Genomic DNA, 21,340 nt, shown 5'->3' on the forward strand with positions numbered 1-21,340 from the left:
GAAAAAGTATTTTTAAAGTAGTCTTTTGTGCATGTTTGTGTATTTTATTTTCATGATACTGATTTATCATGATTTATAAATGTGAATTTTAAAATGTGGAATCTGGTTCTTTTGGTTTTCGGCAAAATCTGTGTGTCTCTTGTGCTTTTTTTTTTCTTTTTTTCCATGACAGCTAGATTTAATTTGAAGAACAAAAAAACCCACTACCCGCGTTTCCTCCCTCCCACCCCCGAATGCCAAGCCTTCTGACTCGTAGTCTTTTTGTTTAGCATATGGTTATGTTTTATAATATAAAACAGTTTGTCACCTTGCTGAAGCTACATAATTGATAAATGTTACAAGCTTCAAAATATTTTTTCTCAACATTTTTTTCACATTCTGCATCACCTGTACTCTTAGCATTTCTGTGTATTCATTTTTGAAAATACTTTAAAAAGATAGAGCGTAGCTTGGAGAAATATGTAATATGTTAGGATACGGTAACACAGTATGTGATAATTACAGGTGAAAGCTGAATTATTTTTATGTGCCTTTTTTCTAAGGGAGAAACTTCAGGCTTTGAACTAGTCTGGCTAATTTTTGCCACTACTAAAAATCTTTTTCTTAAACTCCTTCCTGATATTAGCTATGTAGCAGGTAAAAAAGGGAAACAGCCACTCTGCAGATGGAGCTGTGAAATTCTAAACGAAAAAGCAAAGGCATAGAGCCTTGCCAGGGCAGGAGAGCTAGTTCTGGTAAGCTTTTGCTCCCAGTATGTGTGTGTTACTGGGGTGCTTGGCAGCTGCTGGGCTGTCACCGTTGCTCTCAGGTGCAGGTAACCCAATGTGATCAGCGGCAGCAGGTTACCATGTGCCGGTTACGTGTATGTGCCGGCGGAAGGAAAGCCGACCGGTGCTGCAGTTTATAACCCGTGGGGTAATTGGGCTGGGTAATCGCCAGGCAGCCTTGTTAGTTTTTCTGTGAATCGGCCATTGTCTGTGTCTGCCACTGCAACAATACAAATAAGCAGGGAGATTTTCTGCTAAAATAATTAGACTATCAACACTGTGTTGTCTTGTGGACAAAAGTGTGTCCTTCACAGACACCAAACCTGAAGCTATTCTGTAAGGCAACTGGCTGTGCTCGCGGGGAGAGTAACGGTGTCATTCTGTAAGGCTGGCTGTGCTCGCGGGGAGAGTAACGGTGTCAGTCAGCTAGGAAAAGTTAACTTGAAGTTAAACTTCATTTAACTATTACATGGGCTGTTCAAATAGCTCTGACTGAGGCAGAAATGCTTGGGGTATTTGTCTCCACCTCTGCCCACTGATGCTAGAATTCTCTGGCTACACGAATATTTGAAGAGCAGGGAAACTGGAAAGATTGTATTCAGTAATAGCTCTGTATGCTTTTCTTGTTTGAAATGCCCTGCACAATGCTTGGAGATTATTTTTAGTTCTGCACACAGCTGTCTTTGAAAAATTTGCAGTGTCAGTGTTTGTGCTATATGAACACTTGGGGAGAATGAAGAGAGAAGATTTCAAATTTGTCTGCCTTATTTGTAGTAAAAAGAAAAAAGTTAAGATGGTAGCCTCTGTATTTACTGTGTTATGCTATTGCTTTTTATTAAGAAGTAGAGTTAATGATTCAAGCACGAGTTTCACCTCTTCATGCTGTACCAGTTTTCCCAAGGGGATTTATTGAAGAGAGCTGCATGTAAACAAATACTGTTGAATTTAAACATGTGGCTGCGTGTTTTAAGAAGCCCTGCTCGGCGCTAACAGCAGAGACAATGAAAATGCTGCAGTATTGGAAATCTTATTTTAGTGGCTCTGCAAGTCGATCTGATTTCAGTAGATGATCTTTATCTCTGAACACGTTTTTGCTTTTTTGCATGAGCAAAAATGCTAGGTGAACAGTGACTGTAGGCAGAGTACTCAATAAGGAAAAATGAAATGAATCCTTGCAAAGGCGGTTATATTTATAGAAAGTGGCTTTATTCAGAGCTTTCCAAGGGATCTGAGTTTAATCAGGAATCTCATTAACAGTCTGATTCATAGATTATTAGCATGAAAGAATATATACTAAAAATGGAATATATGACAATTTTGACTTGCAGTTTTCTTACAAGGCTATTTCTTGTAAGTAGATGTCTTTTATTTTGATTGTATGTAAAAGAAGATTGTGCTTGAGAAGATGTTTTTATCTCAGTTCTGTGGTGTGTGTGGTGTGTCCTTTATTAGGAAAGATCATAGTTTCATTTTACTAATTTTGTCTTCTGATGCTAGTAGGTACTTTTATTAGTAAATTATTTTGTCTGTTAGTTTTTGTACTGTGTTTTAGTCTTTTGTCGCTATTGATTAAATAAAGTTACTTGTATACTAAGAACATTAATAGAGGAAGATAACTTTTTTAAATGCATTTTTTTTGTGCATTCTGGAAGGGAAAAAAATAAGTGTATGGCATCTTCAGTAACTGGAGATGTAAACAACTTTAAAGAAAAGTGGGAAAAAGAACCAGGTAAATATTTATTATTATTATTATTAGTCACTTTATCAGCCAAGTACTTGTTACTTTCTGTATGTGTAGTTGGTAGATGCCAAATAGTTTGGGGTTTTTTGTACTTGTCTGATTTTTACAAGTAAGAGACAGCTGTTACGCTTGAAAATTTGATCACCTTGGGATCAAATTGAATGAATGAATCAAGATGTGGTGGAAAGTTCTATTTTTTTTTTCTGCATAGAAAGCAAGGAAAAATGGCAGAAAACTTACCATGATTTAAAGAGATGAGCAGCTGAATTAATGAATGAACAGAGCCAGACAAAACTCTTGGGACATTGCTTTCCTATTGGAATTATATAGCCTTTTAAATAGAAAGTAAGGCTTATGCAGAAATTTCATTTCTATATGCACAAGTCTCTGATCTTTACTCCAAAATGTAGAGGTGTTGAGGTTCATTGTCACTGGTCTATCTCTTTGACCCTGCATGCCTTTGCCAGTTCTGATTAGTTTGTGTTGTACTAACAGAGTGAGAACTCTTGCTCATGCTTCTGTAACTTCCTATTACAGTTGCCTGCCCTGCTCTTTCCTCTCTCTGTTCTTTCTGCTAGTCCATATTAAAAACATCTTTCAAAGAAACACAAGCAGAAGTAAGCAAGAACTTCCGTACATGTACAGAAGTTCCTCGTAATAATCCTTTCTGCATCACTTTCCACATGATGAAGTTCAGATTTCTTCCCACAAGTATCCGGTTGTTGAATCACTGTGTTCTGATAAGTCTATGCAATAAAATAGAAAAAAACCCAACCCTTTAATATTTTTGTAAGCCAGAAGTGAAGTCATGAGAACAGACAGATGCAATCAAGATCCTCATCAAAACGTGAAAGATAGGAAAAGGAATCTATTTAAAGCAAGGAAATGATCATTCTCATTTTACTTTCCTCCAAATCCTGTCTTTCAGAAGGGAACTCTAGCCTAGAGCATGCACAGTGAAAAACCCCAGTGTATGTTCTTCTGGGCTTGTTTGACAGTTCCACAGATATTTGTTTTGTTTTGTTTTTAAATGACTGCATTATTCTTTAGATGATCAGTTTATCATCTTTCTGCAAGAGATGTTCATAAACCTCTTGCTTTCTGTAGTCCAGTTTGCTTCTTGAACACTCATTGGTTTTTTTTATCTTTTTTAATTTATTCCTATTTTTTTCCTATTCAGTGAGGTCTAAACCAGGCTAAGTCACACCTTAAAATTCTCTGAGACACTAACGTCAGAACTGAATGCTAAATTTTTTCCAAGCATAGTTACTGAGACAGAGGCAGTCATATCTGAAATCTCCAATTGTATTGAAATCATCTATGCTCGCTGTTCTTTACTCATCTGCAGGAAATCCGTAGCTTTCGTATAAAAGCCAAACATAGTCCTGCATATTTCCTTTAAGAGTATTCTCTGAGCTGTGCTTGTTAAGCCTAGATAAGACCATTTGCTAATTGCTGTCACTTTTGCTTTCGGAATTTGACCTTTAAAGCATCATCTTTAGAAACTCAGTGATATAATTCCATGGTTTTATATTGACTTTAAACTTTTTTCCCCCATCTTTTACTTAAATTTTTTTAATGCCTCCAAGAAACTGAATGGCATATGCTGTTTAGCTGCAGGGCAGCTATATTTAACTTTACTAGGATGGAAACATGTGGAGAATGTTTAATTTTTCGTTTAGTAATTCATTAGAGAAAACCAGGAGAGATCCGTTTTCCCATAATGAAACTGCTCTGTCATTCTGTAAAAATAATGAAAATACAAACTGGTGATACAACCTGCCTACCTTAAAGCTCTTTAAGACATTTGAATAGCACGTTTATGACCATGCAAATTTTGAGTTGCATTAAATGACTGAATTGCAATTTTATCTATACTGACACTGTGAAAACTCTTCAAAGTAGTTTTTTTGTGATTCCATTCTCAGAGACAGAGATGGAAATTTCACGGGTTACGGCATTTGAAAGAAATAATTCTTGCTGAGAGACAGTCTGCTGCCTGGTACTCTCTGTTTACCTGATAAAACGCTGGCTCGCAGCACTGCCCAAATTTTTAATGCACGTGTGCAAGCAGTTCCCTTTTTGCCCGGTTCCAACTATTTTGAGACTGATCTTTCACCTCAAGCAGGATTATGTGGGTTTTTTAATGTCTCGCGCTGGAAAGTCAGTGGTCTGAGGGACATCAGGACCGTCCTTTGAGACTCAGGTGGAAGAAGCATAGTAGGAAAATATTGAAGATAAGAGTACTTTAGAAAGCTGTATGTCAGGCTCTACTCCTTTGAGGTCAAATTTGGGCAGGTAATAACTTGTATACAATGGGAGATAAGTGTAGTAAGGTAACTTGATTATGTGGACTTCAGGATGCTTGAAACACTACAGTGCTGGGCAGTGAATTAATTTTAGTATTAACTGTCTGTGGTCCTACTACACTCTGCTACAATAGAAGTTAAAAATTATTGGTTTGACATCACATCTTCTGCATTTTGACTGCCCTATAGCAAGGGGGCAAACCCCACAACCATTAGAACTGCATTGTGGACTATTTTAAAATGGAGAAGAGAGAAAAGGATCCTGCTTTGAATACAGTTAATATGTGCTATATGAATTTAATTATACTGTTCAATATAAAATAGGTTTGACCACATTTTCCATCAACATACATTTCTTGTTAGAAGTTAAGGTTCTAGACAGGAGTGGGATTCCTTTTCCTTATTGACTTTTCTCAGAATTTACGCTGCCTGCTGGACTGTTTCCTAGAAACATACAACTCCTTTCAATAGTTAGTTTTGCAAAATCAATCTTTTTTTGGTAGTGGAAGCTTTTCATCACTGTTTTGGCTATTGGTGGACAGCAGCCCAAGAAAACTTGAGAATGTGTATTTTGATGGAAGAAGATGGTGTAATTAATTACTACAGAAAATAATGTCCAGTGAGTTGATTTTACAGACACTGGATTATTTTGAAACCTATACAAGTGAAAATTGTGCCTATTGCTTTGTTTAGTTTTAACATTGTTAGCAAATCTAGCAACTCTCTTGCATCCTTTTGAAATTCTACAGGGTTAATATTACTGAAGATTTCAGGATGAGAAGTTAATATTATATGCAAAATTATTAGTGCCTTCAGTAGAATGAGACTGTGTTTTAAAAACTGTTGTTATACTGTATGCTTGCACTGTAAGAACTGAAGCTGATTTTGCTGGGTACAATCAGCTACAGTGTTATAGATGGCAAATTAATAAAATGTTAAAGAATACTTGTACATAAATACTGTGAAAGTACATTGATGTACTTTAAGTACGTTGAAAGGAAATCTGTAATGGAAAATCTTCCTGTTTCAGACATTTTGTGAATGGTGTTTCATCACTGCTTGTGCTTAGATTTGAGTTTAAGAAATAATAATTCAGAATGTTTAAATAAAGTACCTAGTTATAATTATGATAATTTCAGAATGCATTTTAAATCAAGGAGCTCTGCTTTCATGTGCACATACTTACATGTATTGTGTATTTGTTTTTAAATGAAAAGAAACCTGGTCTCCATCTTCCTGTTGACATCAAACAATCCTCTGATATGCAAATCCAGCTATGGGGAGAACAGATACACAGGGTTTGTTTGGATTCAGGCCAAGACTGAGAGAAAATTATATTTAAAGAAGTAATTTATATGCTTTGCCTCATTTAAATGAAAATGCATTTTGAAATAATCCCTATAACTAAAAACGTTTTGGTGAAATGTTATGATCCCTTTGTATGACTGATGCATTTTGCTATAGCTAGTTTAAAAACACCTTTTTCATACTCCTGTGTGTCTCTGTAATGTGTAGATGCAGCTGTCAACTTCTCAGTGGCACATTTTAGCATAGTATATGAAAATATTTTTATTTTTCCAGAGTAATAAATGTTTGTTATATGAACTTTCTTAGCGTGTGCATGAGTATGAAATGTCTGTGTGTACACATGCTATTAAAATACATCGAAGTACTTCTCTTTCCATCTAAAATTTTGCTAGTATTAATGTTGTTCATATATTTTCTTTGTGAGTTTAAAATCTGTCAAAATACACATTCTTTAAAAAGAGAGACTAAACGAGCAACAATTTTGCAGTCGTCTTACCTTTAGCTGCAAAATTTATAATGATCAAACTTGCATGTTTTAGCACTGGCTGAATTCCAGGTGTTCAGTATGTATTTTTGGAGGACTATTATTCCAGTCCCTGGATATAATATGTGAAGGAGATGTGTGTAGCAGAGCGTAATTATGTTTCACGTAAGCTTTAACAGGCCATTGAACTGTTATTAGTGATTGGTAGTGGTTGTTTATACAGGATGGAAAATATTTGAACAGGAGTTAGATCACTAGTAAATTTTCAGAAATCACAGTTCCTTTAGTCCCCTTTTATGTATTGCAGAAGTTTCTAAATCTAATCCAATCAGCTCTTCTTACATGGTCTTTCTGATTGTTTATCGCTGTGATTTTTTTTTTTTTTATTTATTTAGAAAATGAGGATATGGAAATCAATTTTGATGTAAGGAAGTATTTCCATTAGGAAGTTCTGTGGCACATACCTTTGTATCTGTCCTTTTACTTGTTCTGTGGCCACACACTCTGCTAAACTATTCTTCCCACACTGAGGATTGCTCAATTTCATGTAAATCCTTTTTGTGGGATAGCAGTTTTATTTCACTAATGTAATTTGTGACTCTGTGTTCACTTACTTAAACACATATATTGATGATACATGTATTAATATTTAAGGAAAAAGCTTTCTGTGTCAAGAAATGTTGTTACACCTTTCTCATTAGATTTTGAGCCTCTTCTATTTGGTTTTTAAATAAAGGATTTTCTAACTTTTCTTTTTTTCAGTCATTTTATGCAAGTTTTAAATTTTAATATTGAGTGTCCATCTTTTTTACTTTAAGCATTTTAAGAAGCAGAAGCGGTTGATTCCTGAAAGAACAGTTTGGAAGTACTTCGTTCAGCTTTGCAGTGCCTTGGAACATATGCATTCTCGTCGTGTTATGCACAGAGGTAATATAGGATCAAAGATGATTTGTATTTATTGAACCTTTTACTATGTGAGAATTAAACTGGTTCAATGCAAATGACACCAAATAATGTCATAATGGAATCAATTTTGACAGCTGACACAATGTAAGTTTCTGTGATGTTTTGTAATGGAAAAGTGTGACAGAAGTGTGGGGTTGTACATTTGTTGTGGTAGGAATTTGTTTGCGGCAATGGCTTGTGATACCAAGTTTTCAAAATAAGTGATAACCTTTCTCATTAGATGTTGAGCCTCTTCTATTTGGTTTTTAAATAACTTTCTGTGTCAAGAAATGTTGTTACACCTTTCTCATTAGATTTTGAGCCTCTTCTATTTGGTTTTTAAATAAAGGATTTTCTAACTTTTCTTTTTTTCAGTCATTTTATGCAAGTTTTAAATTTTAATATTGAGTGTCCATCCTTTTTACTTTAAGCATTTTAAGAAGCAGAAGCGGTTGATTCCTGAAAGAACAGTTTGGAAGTACTTCGTTCAGCTTTGCAGTGCCTTGGAACATATGCATTCTCGTCGTGTTATGCACAGAGGTAATATAGGATCAAAGATGATTTGTATTTATTGAACCTTTTACTATGTGAGAATTAAACTGGTTCAATGCAAATGACACCAAATAATGTCATAATGGAATCAATTTTGACAGCTGACACAATGTAAGTTTCTGTGATGTTTTGTAATGGAAAAGTGTGACAGAAGTGTGGGGTTGTACATTTGTTGTGGTAGGAATTTGTTTGCGGCAATGGCTTGTGATACCAAGTTTTCAAAATAAGTGATAGTTCTGTAAATGATGGAGACCATGCCGCTGCTACCTCTTTTCTTGCTCAGTTCATTTTTTGGCTCTTATTTTCTATCCTGTTCTTACTCTCCTATATTTGCCCATTGTCTTTCTAAAGTATTGTTACCTGCATTCTTGAACAGTTATCCATCCATTCTTTTCACCTCTTGCACCTTTTTTTTTTAATTACAGAAGTATTTGCTTCCTTCCATGCCTTCTAGTGATGTGTAGGCCCTTCTCCCAGTCCCTTATCTACTAGATTATGTGCAGCTGTGAGCATTTTCTCCCCTTCTCTGCTCTTCTCTGCTATTTCCAAACTCTGTGTCAAGTACCGTGTCCCAACAGCCCTTGTAGTTGCCAGCTACCCCTGTCAGGTGCTAAATCTCTTTTACCCATTTCAGGCCTCTGTACTGCTGTCTCCTCCATATGTTGTCTTCATTTTACCTTGTAACTCTGAGTCAAAGCAAACAGATTGTAGTATAGCTGCTTCTCAGATGTACAATTTTTTTTTTTTTTTCTCCTTGGAAGTCCCTCTGGCTATGAGTTGCAAGTTGTATATGGGCTGTCTCTCTGAGTTAGGTGAAATTACATGTCTTGGGTTGGTGACTTCCTTCTGCTGGGATGCAAATAGCTGCCTGAAAGCAGAAGTCCCTCAATCTCTGAGCTTTGTCATTTGCAGCTAGAGATGTTGCACCCTTCAGCAGATAAACTTAGGTACTTGTGCCCCTGCCCCTGCAAATGTCTTTCCCTTCTGATTCTCCTTTTTATTTTTTTCCCTTTGCGCATTTGTTCAGATATCTGCAAGTGCAAATTCTACAAAGAGAAGGACATCAAATTACAGATTCTTTCCATAGGGTATAGGTGTCTTCTTTTAATGCTTTTATGACTAGCCTAGTTTATTTCAGTATATTTTAGCTGAAAACCAAAAAGAGTTTAAATTCCTTAAACTGAAATACTACCTTTGAAGCTTCTGGCAAACCTACGGCAAATCTATCAATTCCATGGTTCCGCACCAAAACCAATGACAATTAAAGCTATTTTTAAGTTGAGCTGATATCCACGTTGGATTGTTACACAAAGGGTGATCCAAGCTCCTGAAAACTAGGTCAGATAGCAGCATAACATAATTGCTTATGTCTGTCTTTCTAAAGCTTATAAGGTTTTGTAACTTTTTACTGTAAATCTGAAAATGCTGGTGTTTGAAGGGTTATTAACCATTCCTTTTACTGTACCAATATCTGTGCAGACTATAATTCCCTCTTACTAAAATTAAGTGATTTTCTTTAAGTTTAGAGCCACAGCGTGTTGCTCTTGAGCTGAGTAAGAGCTAAGCACACTTGCCAAACAAGTATCAGGTCAGTTTATTTAGAAGACTAACAGGATAGGTACCTTGTTAAAAGTCAGGAAAGAAAAATCTTTGCTGTTGTCTCTAAAGGATTGGATTAAAACTTAAACTAAATATTACTTGTGAAAAATAACTGTCTGGGGTATACATCGTTATTTTTCTTTGTTTCTACTTGATTAGCCCAATTCCATTGATGAGTTCAAATAGCCATTCTCCTGAGTAAAACTTGCTTCTTTTTTTTAATGCCTGCTATTGAAGAGAATCATTTACCTATTACAAATAAATAACATCATGCTACTGTAGGTAATCTGATCACCAAAAGTGATGAAGAACATGTTTTACAGTTCTTGAAACGTTTTTGGTCTGTTACTTAAAGACATAATCAGAGGTTTTCCAGTTCTAATAGACATCCTTGTATATAGCTTATATCAAATAGTAATGAACTCCCTGTATATGCTTCTTTGGATGTGGGGGTGTTTTGGTTTGTTTTTTATTGTTGTTGATTGTTTGCTTGTTTTTTTAAAAATAATTTCCATGGCTCTTAATTTTTTGCCTGAGCGCTGTTTGTACTGTGGAACAAGTTAATTTGAAATTCTGAATCACAGACTGCCTCTCTCTGAACAGCACAATCAAATTTTATTAATATTAGCTGCAAATAAAAGCCTCTTTCAGTCTGTTACTATTAGAACAGTAACTTTTCTTGTAACCTCATTGTGACTTTTAAATTTCCTAATTCTTTTTTTTCAGATATAAAGCCAGCTAATGTGTTCATTACAGCTACAGGGGTAGTAAAGCTTGGAGACCTTGGACTTGGTCGATTTTTCAGCTCCAAAACCACAGCAGCACATTCTTTAGGTAAGATTTCACTGAGGTAGATGTATTGGGGAGGTGGATTTTTTTACATGGTGGAGATACTGTGCCTGCTCAGGAGAGTGGAGGAAAGGCTTAGGTCCAGCTAAAGCTTTTCTTAAATAACAATAATAAAATGGTCAGCACCCTGGACAAATACAGAAAAGCCATGACACTGAGATGTCACTTTCAGCAGTACCAGTACAGCTTGGTTTTGGGGGTTTTCCCTTTTTTTTCTTTTCCCTTTAGTTTGACTCATTTAATGTACATTCCTGGCTCAAAACAAGTCTTCATGATAGTAGTGTTCTCTAGAAATGCTAGGAAAAATAAGATCAATAATATGGATGCTTTTTTTAAAATTCACTTGAACTTTAATCACTGTTGGAAAGAATCTAGTAGTTCCGTGTGCTTGTCTGGGTAACACTGATGACATGTTGGTTATATGCTTTGAAAGGGCTAAAGAGAACCTTCCCTGTTTTAAGTTAAACAAGTCAAGGAGATCAGAATTAGGTTTCATGGACCATAAAGTCTTTAAAAACAAGCAACAAAAGCAGCAAAACAAGCAACAAAAACACATCCCAGAAAATGCTATTCTTATTTTTATAAGAATAGCAAAATCTTTCTGAAACGCCCAATGTAGTCTTTGCTATCGCATTAAATAATAACATTGTATTATCTTTTTCCAAATAAAATTTTCACGTAATTTGCATCTGTTTAGTAGTATGTAGAGACTAGAATGATTGAGAAGCCTTTAAAGAAGAAAAAGTTACAATTTGGCAGAAATTTTAAGTATAGGGAATGGACAAATGACAAAATCTAAGAGGATCTCTGAAAGAGAAAAGCCTTGTAAATAGAGTAGCATCTGCTTTAAAGAGGAATAAAAGAATTAGTGTTTATCATATGGTTATGTATTTTTTATTTCAGTTAAGAGAAAAAAATTCTTTTCCCCTGCTGAAGCAACTATGTTTAGTAGTTGCTGAATTCAAGCCTTTTTACTGACTGCAAAGGGTGTGAAATAAACTTTTAGACCCCTCAAGGGCAAGGCCATTGGTGGCAGCAGCCACCTGTTCCTGTTCCTTGTAAAGGCCAGCAGAGCACCTTACTGATACTTGAATACAGATAGGTAAAATCAATTCAAATGCTGCTCAGTGAGAACTTTTAATAAATGACAGTTACAATTCTGTAATCATGCATTTGGATATTTTCATGTTTGACAAGATAAGGAAGACAATACCTAAGAAAGCCAAAAATTGTTAAATAGTACTTATAATCCTGTAGGCCATGGGAGGACACACAAAGAATAGTGTTTGCTCGGATGCTGATGTTTCTAATTAGGCTATGAGATATCAGACTTCTTGGATTAAAATATGCCATATTTATCATCACCTCTTAATTTAACTTTATTCAGTACAGTTGGAAAAAAAGAGAAGATTGATGTTCACCATGTTTGTGCTACATCTGAGGTGTGGGCGATACTTGTCTTAACAGCCAAAAACCCCTATTTTAGAAAGTAAGGATCGTATCAAAAATTTCCTTCCTTGTCTTCCAGAAAGCCTTTGGTCACCCTCTTGTGCCTTCTCTTTTTTTATCCTGTCTGGCGTGTACTGATACTAGTATGGTCAAAGCCATGAGTAACCACTGAGGTGCTGATAGGACTGAGGTGGAACTCAGACATAGATGTGCAATCTTACGTTAATAAAAACGAGAGAGCCAGAGGAGCAGCAGTGAGACCAGACTGGAAATGTGCTTGGGTTCCACATCAAAGTTCAGGTATAACTGTAAAGATCTGATAGTAGTTCGTGGTGGAGTGCTGCTGTTCGTGCTGTCGTCAGAGCCCAGGAGCCATCTCTGGCAGCACTGTGAGGATCTTGTATGTCAGAGTTGGGTCCTGCTACTGCCTGCAAATGGAAAAATGATGTAAACGAGCAGTGAGAAGAGGGAGCTGCTCCTGGACTGTATTTGCAGGAAGCTGTAAATCCTAATCCGTGGGTAGGAGCACATGAAGAAGGCAAAAGTCAGTTGTGAGGGCGGCAGAGCTACACTTGTGTTCTGAGGCAGAAGTCAGGAAGTTAAAGAGGAACAAACTGCTTCAGCCCTGGGTTATTTTGGTTCATTGCGGGGGAATTGTTGCAAAGGGACTGAAGGCTGAGCTAGAGTTAAAAACAGCGTAAAACCCCCAAGCCCTTTAAAGCTCATCTCTTACAAATACAAGAGTTACCCAGAGAGCAAGGGAGGAGGGGGATGGAAGCTTTGTTTCTAATGTTGGGTGCTGTGTCGTGGTGGAGGAGCTGTTATTTTTTTATTTTCTTTCCCCCCCATCTCTTCTTCTTCCATTTCCCTCTTAATTATAACTTAATGTCAGAATTCAGCCTAGGAAAAAGGTTTTGTTCAGCTGTTAACCTAGGCTGTAGTGGAGACAGTGACACTCTGATTTATGGTGTCATTAGCACAGACCACTTTTTGAAATTAATTTGTCATGCAGTTTCTGATGCTGGTTTTCCTGAAATTTCTTTCAAAGTTGTATCTTTTTATGATGCCATAAAACTTTGGTGCCCAAAACCCAGTGAATTACAAACGTATTATGTGTAGCAATTTATACTTGTTTACAGGCTTTATAAAAATTTCAGTAGCAAACTAGATTCAGGCTTTCAGAGATAAAGAAATGCACTAAAATTTTCATTAGCTATAGCTTCTAAGTGCTAATTATGAATAATACTGATTTAATTAGAATACTTGCTGATGGTCCATTTGAAACAAATGAAAGTACTGCACTGGACAGGGTTTGTTAATGTTCTTAACTCTTTCTATACAGCCTCATGAAAACAGTAGAATTTTGTGTTGTGGTGTGTGTATATCTTTTTGAACATAGAAAATCCTTCTTCCAAAAATGCAAAGGAAAGGGAGGATTTGGTATTGTTGATTTGATAGAAACTTGACAAAATTTCTTGATTTCAGAAGACTTTATATTAGAAAGGGGAAGAAGATGATCCAAGAAAGGCTTCTTATTAGTTTCCCTATGCCTGTGTATGTTAGGGGTTTTTATTTTTGTTGTTTTTTAGTAGCTGAATGCCAGGCCTTGTGCTCTTTGATGTAGTGGCAATTCTGAGGCCAGCTCATGGAAATGTGCATTTTTAAGTCATTTAGTGGACTTAAGGCTAGTCCATATTTTAGTACTGTAATTACCAAAAGAAAGAAATAACTTAGAGTTCTGCAGTGTGGTTGTGCTAGAGGGCTACACAGTATGCTGCCCAAGTAGCCATTGCTGCTGTGACGTAAATACTTTCTTGCAAGGCAAAGGAGTAAATCTGCAATAGACTTAAAATGTTTGAAAATGAATGATCGTCTGTACTGAATTCTGGTATTTCTTCTGAGGTTTGACAACTTCTGTCATTTCCATGGTACTCCTGTCCCTGGCACAGAGCTATGTTATGAGGGATTTGACTGTAAACTCATGCAGGTTGTGGGCAATGAAATATCTTGTAAAAATGTGTGGAAATACTCTCCTTTCCTCTTACATATGGATCTCTAACCCAGCAGAGGGTGCTGGGGTGGTGGTATGCAGCACCGTTTTGCTTTGAAAAGAGTATGCTCCACTTTCATAGTATCAACCAAATCATTCCAAGAACCTGCACCCTCAGTGTACAGGAATACCAGCAAGGGAATCTGCAGCTGGTTCATTGTGGTCATCAAAGAAGCTGTATTAAAACAGCTCTTATTTTATGTACAAAAACCTGAGGTCTCACAGTAGTTTGAAAATTGAAGGTAAATTATTGTGCTGTTACAATTATGCATTATGAAATAAGCCAAGATATTTACAGATTGATTTCTGCAGTTAGACTATTTACGTAATGTAGGCTAGGTTGCAGAATTACTTTGGGTAAGTGCAATATCTTAGGTCTGATGTCTGAGGTTGAAGATGAACCTACGACAGAAGTTTCCTACGCTTGTAATAAAATGAATAAGTAAAAAAAATAAATTATACTTATGGAGAATTTGTCCTGTCAGTGGCTGGTTATCCTCACTTTTCCATAACGGCATCTTACTTGTAACTTGGTTTGTTAAAAGTTTGTTAACTTCAGCGTCAACCATTCATCTTGTTAAGCACTTACATGCTGTGTTGAGCTCTGTATTATAAGATTCCTGTGATCCCATGGACATTAAGTCATTAATAAACCCTGTAATTTGATTACTGAAATAAATTGGGCATTTTTTCTTTTTAACTGAAGCCTTGTTTTGGAATTCTTTGAAAATTGGAAGAGTTAGTAAAATTATTTTATCCCCCATCCTGAACTTGGGTAGTTATGTATTTCAATGCATGGAATGTCAGTAATAATTGTACGGTCTTTTTTTAAACTAGCCTATCAAACACCTTCGGAATCAGCCATTACATTGTTTTGTTTAGGTAGTACTAACATTTACCAGGTAGATTTTTCTCCCAGTTTAAAAATGCTTGATAGTACTTAGAGCCAGTTTTACTGTATTTCATTCGGCTCCTCCCTGCGTTGTCTGTTTTCAGGTGAGCGTTCTCTCCTCTTTAACTCAGCTGCAGTATGTGTTTATGCAAGTAATAAGATGGACTGTTTATATCATAACTCCCCTCTTCATAATAGTTTCTTTGCCTCTGATCCTTCAAATCCAGCTTCCTGCTCCCTAATAGCCACATTTCCATTATGTCCATTGCCTCTCCCACTAGCAGAGACCTTGCATAAAGAAACAAGGCTTTCTGGATCTGCAGCATCTTTAAAGGGAGGGAGCTCCAGAGCAGCAGCAGATTCTGAGGAGGCAGTTTATTTGACCCAGGCCTTTTTCAAGGACATTACCTGCAGATTATCAGAGATGTGCAAATGCAGTGAACAGAAGGCTACAGATACAGATTTTGTTCTTAAAAATGTAGGCACCTTAATGTGTTAAATCTTTGTCTTGTATTATCCCACTTCTGTGTCTTGAGATGAGCAAAGAAAGTCTTTATAGTGCTGCATTGTTGTATTTCACTTTGCAGGGGAAAAAAAAAAAATGGTCCAGGAAGGAAATATAACATATAATCACATCTGGTAGTAGCTTGGCAGCAGTACAGTTCTGCGTACTGAGATTGCTCACCGTTTTAAAGAACCATTGCAATGCGTTCAGTAGTTCCTGAATGTCAGAATAATGAATGTTTTGTGTCATGTTCTGTTAAAAACAGTTTACAAGTAGTAATGATGTCTAGATCTTCAGGTTGTTTTTGTGATTCAATGACTAACACAACTGTAATTTCAATTCCTTTTACTTCTTGGTCATTGGGGGCTTGAGGTTGTATTGCAGCGAAGGTGTTACGCTAGGCTAAATGCTGTAAAATGATAGCATTTGTTCTTCCTTTTCACTATCATCAATCTTTCACAGTCATATCAGACCCCTAATGTATCAGCAGGCTTCCCAGAGCTACTGGTTAAAATTACCTCTGCTTTTGGTAAACTATGAACCTTCAAACCTCTGTGTTTTCAGCTGCCCCCTGTGGATTCTGTGAAGCCTCTTTCTGGCACATTACTCACTGCCAGCTACTCGCGTCGTGTCTCAGAGCAGCAAAGGCAGGGCTGCTGCTACCAGCTACGAACCAGACTACTATTAAACTTCTTTTTGTTGTCAGATGAATTCTGCCAACAAAGCGTCAGAATATACTAAACCAGTGCATTAATTAATGAATGCAAAATACAGCTATACAGCTGGAAGTTTTTGGGGGTGTCCAAGCTCACAAGTCCTTAAGACGAGTTCTGCCAACAAAGCATCAGAATATACTAAACCAGTGCATTAATTAATGAATGCAAAATACAGCTATACAGCTGGAAGTTTTTGGGGGTGTCCAAGCTCACAGGTCCTTGAAGAAAAAAAACAAACAAAAAACCACCCTAAAAAAAACCTGAACAAAAAAAAAAATTGAGGGAAGTAAATATGAAAGCTGTCATGCCAGATGTTTAATTGTACCCGTTAAAGTACTGCTGTTGATACATTAGAATAACAGAGTTGCTTCTGGATATTCTGGTAGCTGTTTTGGTGTTGCAGGCCACCCATCTGTGTGCCTCTTCTCTCTCAGGGAGAAGACCATTCTTGTTGATCATTCCTTTGTTGTGTGTGAATAAGAATATCCTATGAGAGTAAATGTTTTTCACAGCACTCTGTCATCTTGAGTTGCCTTTCCCCAGCCTTTCTCCCTATTAATCTCTTGATCTTCCGCAATCTCAGTTGGGAGCTGCAGTGATTCCTCAGGCCGGCGCTGAGGGAGCCTCTGGGGAGAGGGGCTGCAGCACCCTCGGCTTTCCCAGGGCTGGAAGTCTCCCCTGAAATATTTAGGGGGCCAAATCCATTGTAGGATGCAATATGGGACCTCTGTCCTTGCATATCTGTTAGAGAAGCGCGTTCTCAGTTTGTGTTGGCTTGGAATATTGTTTTCAATATTGTTTAAGGAGATCAGTTGAAATGGTGAGTTACCAGCGAGTTACCAGCACCAGTGGCCTGACTTCCCTTCCCCCCGAAGAAAGTGTGGCATTCTTTGAGATGTCAGCTGTTCTAAAGATAGGGCACATTGTCAAAGCAAACCGCTTAACTTTTGGAAATGATTAGAGTAAAATTATTAATCTGGTTAATTAAAACAGATTTGGATGCACCACGTATTCAGTATATCTCTGTTTCAAATATTCATACAGAGATGAATTCTGAATAGATAAGGCTAATTCAGAGATGAAGTGACATGAGATCTTTGTGTTAAATAGTGTGAGATTCATACTCTAATTTTCATAGTTTGTAGTGAGAGTGCTGATTTTAATCTCTGGCTGTGTTGCAAGATGTTTAGTTCCGAAACAAGCTCAACTTGTTTTGACAGAATATAGTTGGTTTTCATCGTCAAGATTCAGTGCTTAGGAAAATATTCCACTCAAAACTGAAGTAAAAAATCTATTTGGATTTGTGACTCTTTTGCTGTTAGGCAGTCATTTTGTGGGAATATAGGGACAAAGTTCAGAGACAATGCACCAAGCTTGCCATTATTTTTTGTAACTTCTTTTTTTATTAATCTGTCACATACGAAACCATCACTCGGATACTTTTTTTTTTTTAATTTTTTTTTTTTTACAGAGCTGAAATATTTCTCAGAATTTCTCTCATCCAAGTAGCTTGTGACAGAGATGGGTAGGGTCTGATTAAAATCAAGGGGAGAGATGTCCTGGAGTATCCGATGTAAATTTGCTCTGAGACAGTCCTAGTAAATGCTGCTTTTCAAGAGCAGACGTCTCCAGAGCTCCCAGCTCTGAGGCAGGATTAAGCTAGAGCAGCCACAGATTGGGGAGCTGAAAAGCCCTCCCCGAGTCTAGCCCTGCAGCAGATGGCCGAGTCACTTGTAGGAACCTCAACTTCTGCTGGGCTTGCAGGTTTTCCTACCTTCCTCTCTGGGAAGTTGAAGATCCTGAATTTCAGGCTCAATTTTAATTTCAGATATTCAAATTAAATCATGTTTATTAGTTTCAAAAGCAGCTTTTTCAGTTTTCTATATTCTTGAAAGAAAGAACAGACAACTCATTTAATTTTTAAAAAAATATAATTAAATAATTCAAGTAATAGAAGAGAATTTCTAGCCGTTGTTATTTCCAGCCACAGTGATAACAGTTTGGAAAAGAGTAAGGATGTGTGTGTGGGGGGGTTGTGGGTGTGTGTAGTATGTTTCCCTGGGTTCTTTTCAGAAGAAAATAATTACTTTCGAGCTTCTTTAAAATTAAAAAGTAGAAGTATTCTCGATATCAGTAGTGAAAGTAAAGCTCATCAGATGAAATAGATATTAATTCATCTGTATTTCTATCAAACTGAAGAGTCATAAGTATGAATAGGAATTATATGTGTAGCAAAATAAGAATTATAAAAAATGAAAACTGTTTTTCAGCCAGGAAGACTGTACTTTTGCTACTATATAACAACAAAAATTTTCATTCAAAAATACTTGTGTATTTATTGCAGTTGGTACACCTTATTACATGTCTCCAGAGAGAATACACGAAAATGGTTACAACTTCAAATCTGACATCTGGTCTCTGGGCTGTCTGCTGTATGAGGTAATATTGATATATACAATTAACTTAATAATACTGTTTTGCTCCCCACCCCCTGCCCTCCACCCCCAACGTATTACATATTGTTCTAGGATCTATTTCTTTTTTTTTTTCATTTAGAAAAATACGTATCCTTGTAGAAAAGGTACTGTTCAGCTATTGTACGTCTCTAATATTAGCGCTGAGAACTCTTACATAACGTCAGCACATAAAATACTTTTATTTGTGTGTTACTCAGGACTTGTCTTTTACAGGGCTCGCTACAAAGATTTTACAGCAATTTGTTGAAGGTTGGGCATAACTGAAGGATTTATAAATGAATAATGGCAAGCATGTATGAAATCTTTTTAGGTGGTTTAATGGCCAGTGCCGATTATATGGTTTCGGTAATAAGTATACTGAAGAAATTGTTGGACTGACTTGAGTATACAACTAATGATTTAAAAAACTGCAATATTGTTACCTTATTGCAAGTTTAGTTTCTTTAAAATTGTTTAAAATCTCATTAAAATAAAAAAAACACACTACAGTGTACTTATTGCTACTAGCTTAGATGAGCTCTCAAGATAAAAACTTCTGCTGCACAGACATGTAATTTTTCTACTCTTCAGTTGGTTAATCTAAATTATTGGTCAGTTTCTGTATCAATATGGTGTAGGATTGGTAGGGGACAATTTTAAATTATATTTTATTCTGAGAAAATATAGGGTTAATTGAAATTGAAGCAAGTGAAGGTGTGAAGAACAGGTAGGCTTCTAAGGCAATTACATCTTCAAAGTTCTTTGTGTATCATTTGTTGATCTAAATGCTGATCTAAGACTAAACTATTGTGTTGAAGGATGCTGAAAACAATTTTGTTTCCATCAGCAGTGGCAGGGAAGTCTTTTTGGTCGTGTTCCAGATAAAAGCTAACGTAGCCAACTGGCTTTTACCTGCAAGCCTCCTGCCTCAGTGAGTCAGCAGAACTCACTTAACACGTACTCAACAGGAGCAGCACATCCTGTTATTTTAGCTTTTCATGGAAGGCATTGTCAGCCTCTTAAAGTTGTGTGTTACTACTAGGTCAGTAGTCTCCCATAATATTAGTTCACTTTCTATCACTAACTGTTGCTTTAAATATTAAAAGGGCAAATAACTATATTGCAGTTCTGCAGAGTTTACAAATCTATATATAACTGTTGCTTCTAAATCTTTGGGACAGTTCACAGGAATGAAGTCCAGTACCTGATAGCAAGCATTTCGAAGTTTAAATCTGAACTAAATCTTAATCTGATACTGGGATTCTGTAACACTGACTGTGGCAACTGCCATTAATTTCAGTGCTCCCCTTTAGGCTCCTGCTTGCACAAGTGTGTAAAGATAGCATAAAGGTAGATGAAGATTTTTCAGTATTACTACTTCTTTTCCCCTCATTGGTTTTCTTGAGCATTTATTTAAAATCTGGAAACAAACAGAATAACTTTGAATAACTAATTATTGTATTAAAAAAAAACCAACGTGTTTTAAGGCTAATTTTTCCTCTGTTGTATAGTATAAAATTGTTGGATAGAAATCAATACCACTTTTCTAAATAAGATTTTTTTTTATTTAAACTTGCTGCTTTGATGCTGGCATGGCATATCAAACACCTATGTGAATATTAAATTTTTCTTTGATCTGGTAAATAATTTCAAAATAGCTAAATATCTTAATTCCGTTGGTTAACTCAGCATCTTTAAATACCATTCTCTTTTTATTTATTTTAGAGGTTCTACCAGGATGGTATTTAAGTGGATATGATGTTATGTTTGGATTTTTTCTTTATTGTAAAAACAAAGTAATAATTTGAATACTTATTATTGATACATAGCTATAGTATATGGCAACTTCTTCAACTATATTTTATTTTGTTTTCTAAGAGGTGCCTTTGCCCCATTTAGTTAATTCTACAACATACCAGATGTTTGGTGTTTGGTGGGGTGGTTTTTTTGTGGGTGTTTTTTTTGATCATTGAAATGTAATTTTGAAATTTTAGGTGTAGTAAACTCAAAATATATCCTTGCCATTTTTCTCTCTTATTATTTGAAAGTGGTTACTTAAGGTTCTTCAAGACGTGTGGACTAATGCATGGTATTTTTATTATCCGTGCAGTTTTGTGCTGGATGTCTTTTTGTGACGTGTCTATTACCTGCATTTTAGCATGTTCTATTATGTTGATTTCATGTTGATATGTGCTCATATCTTCTCTGGATTCTCTCCAGCTTAATTGGAGAAAGCTGTGGCATCTTTATCACTTCTCAATAAATGCTTAATTGCTGCTAAACGCTTTTCAGTTATGTTTTAATTTAAGACTAATTTGCTATAACCTATGTTGTTTTTAAAAATTATTATTTCTAAACTATATTGCAGTCTATTATTCAATGCTAAGTATGTGGCCAGTAATATTTTTAAAAGTATATTTTAAAGTCTGATATTTTTTTTAGAGCCCCAGGTATTTCTGAAACCTCAAAAACACTGCCACTGGAGTTTTAATTGATATGCAACAAAGTAGACTTTACTAATTAAAATCAAGATGCTGTGCTTTTGCTACATGGACCTTTACATGGAAAAGTAGGTTTTACACATTTCCTTTTATTGTTCAGCGTAGCAATTGCATCCTTACAGGGTTGTAGGTTGGTGGCTTACAGTTCAAAAAAAAAAAAAAAAAAAGGGGAAAAAAAAAAAGAGAGGAAGAGGGGTCCCCCCAGCGCCGAGGCAAA

The 21,340-nt window shown here is 36.2% G+C and overlaps 1 protein-coding gene across 2 annotated transcripts in view; it reads left to right on the forward strand.

Moving 5' to 3' along the window:
* Positions 1 to 21,340, forward strand: part of NEK7 (NIMA-related kinase 7) — a 66,732-nt gene that overhangs the window by 28,386 nt on the left and 17,006 nt on the right. For both annotated transcript variants that reach the window (XR_001412229.1, XM_014943485.1), the window contains exons 6-8: positions 7,428 to 7,536; positions 10,432 to 10,539; positions 18,511 to 18,605. Coding sequence is in view for 1 of the 2 variants with exons in the window: in XM_014943485.1 (XP_014798971.1) it covers positions 7,428 to 7,536; positions 10,432 to 10,539; positions 18,511 to 18,605 (312 nt within the window). In the remaining variant the exon portion in view is untranslated. The remainder of the gene's footprint in view (positions 1 to 7,427; positions 7,537 to 10,431; positions 10,540 to 18,510; positions 18,606 to 21,340) is intronic.

This window comes from Calidris pugnax, unplaced genomic scaffold (assembly GCF_001431845.1).
Source record: "Calidris pugnax isolate Ruff unplaced genomic scaffold, ASM143184v1 scaffold63, whole genome shotgun sequence".
In the NCBI taxonomy this organism is placed as follows: domain Eukaryota; kingdom Metazoa; phylum Chordata; class Aves; order Charadriiformes; family Scolopacidae; genus Calidris; species Calidris pugnax.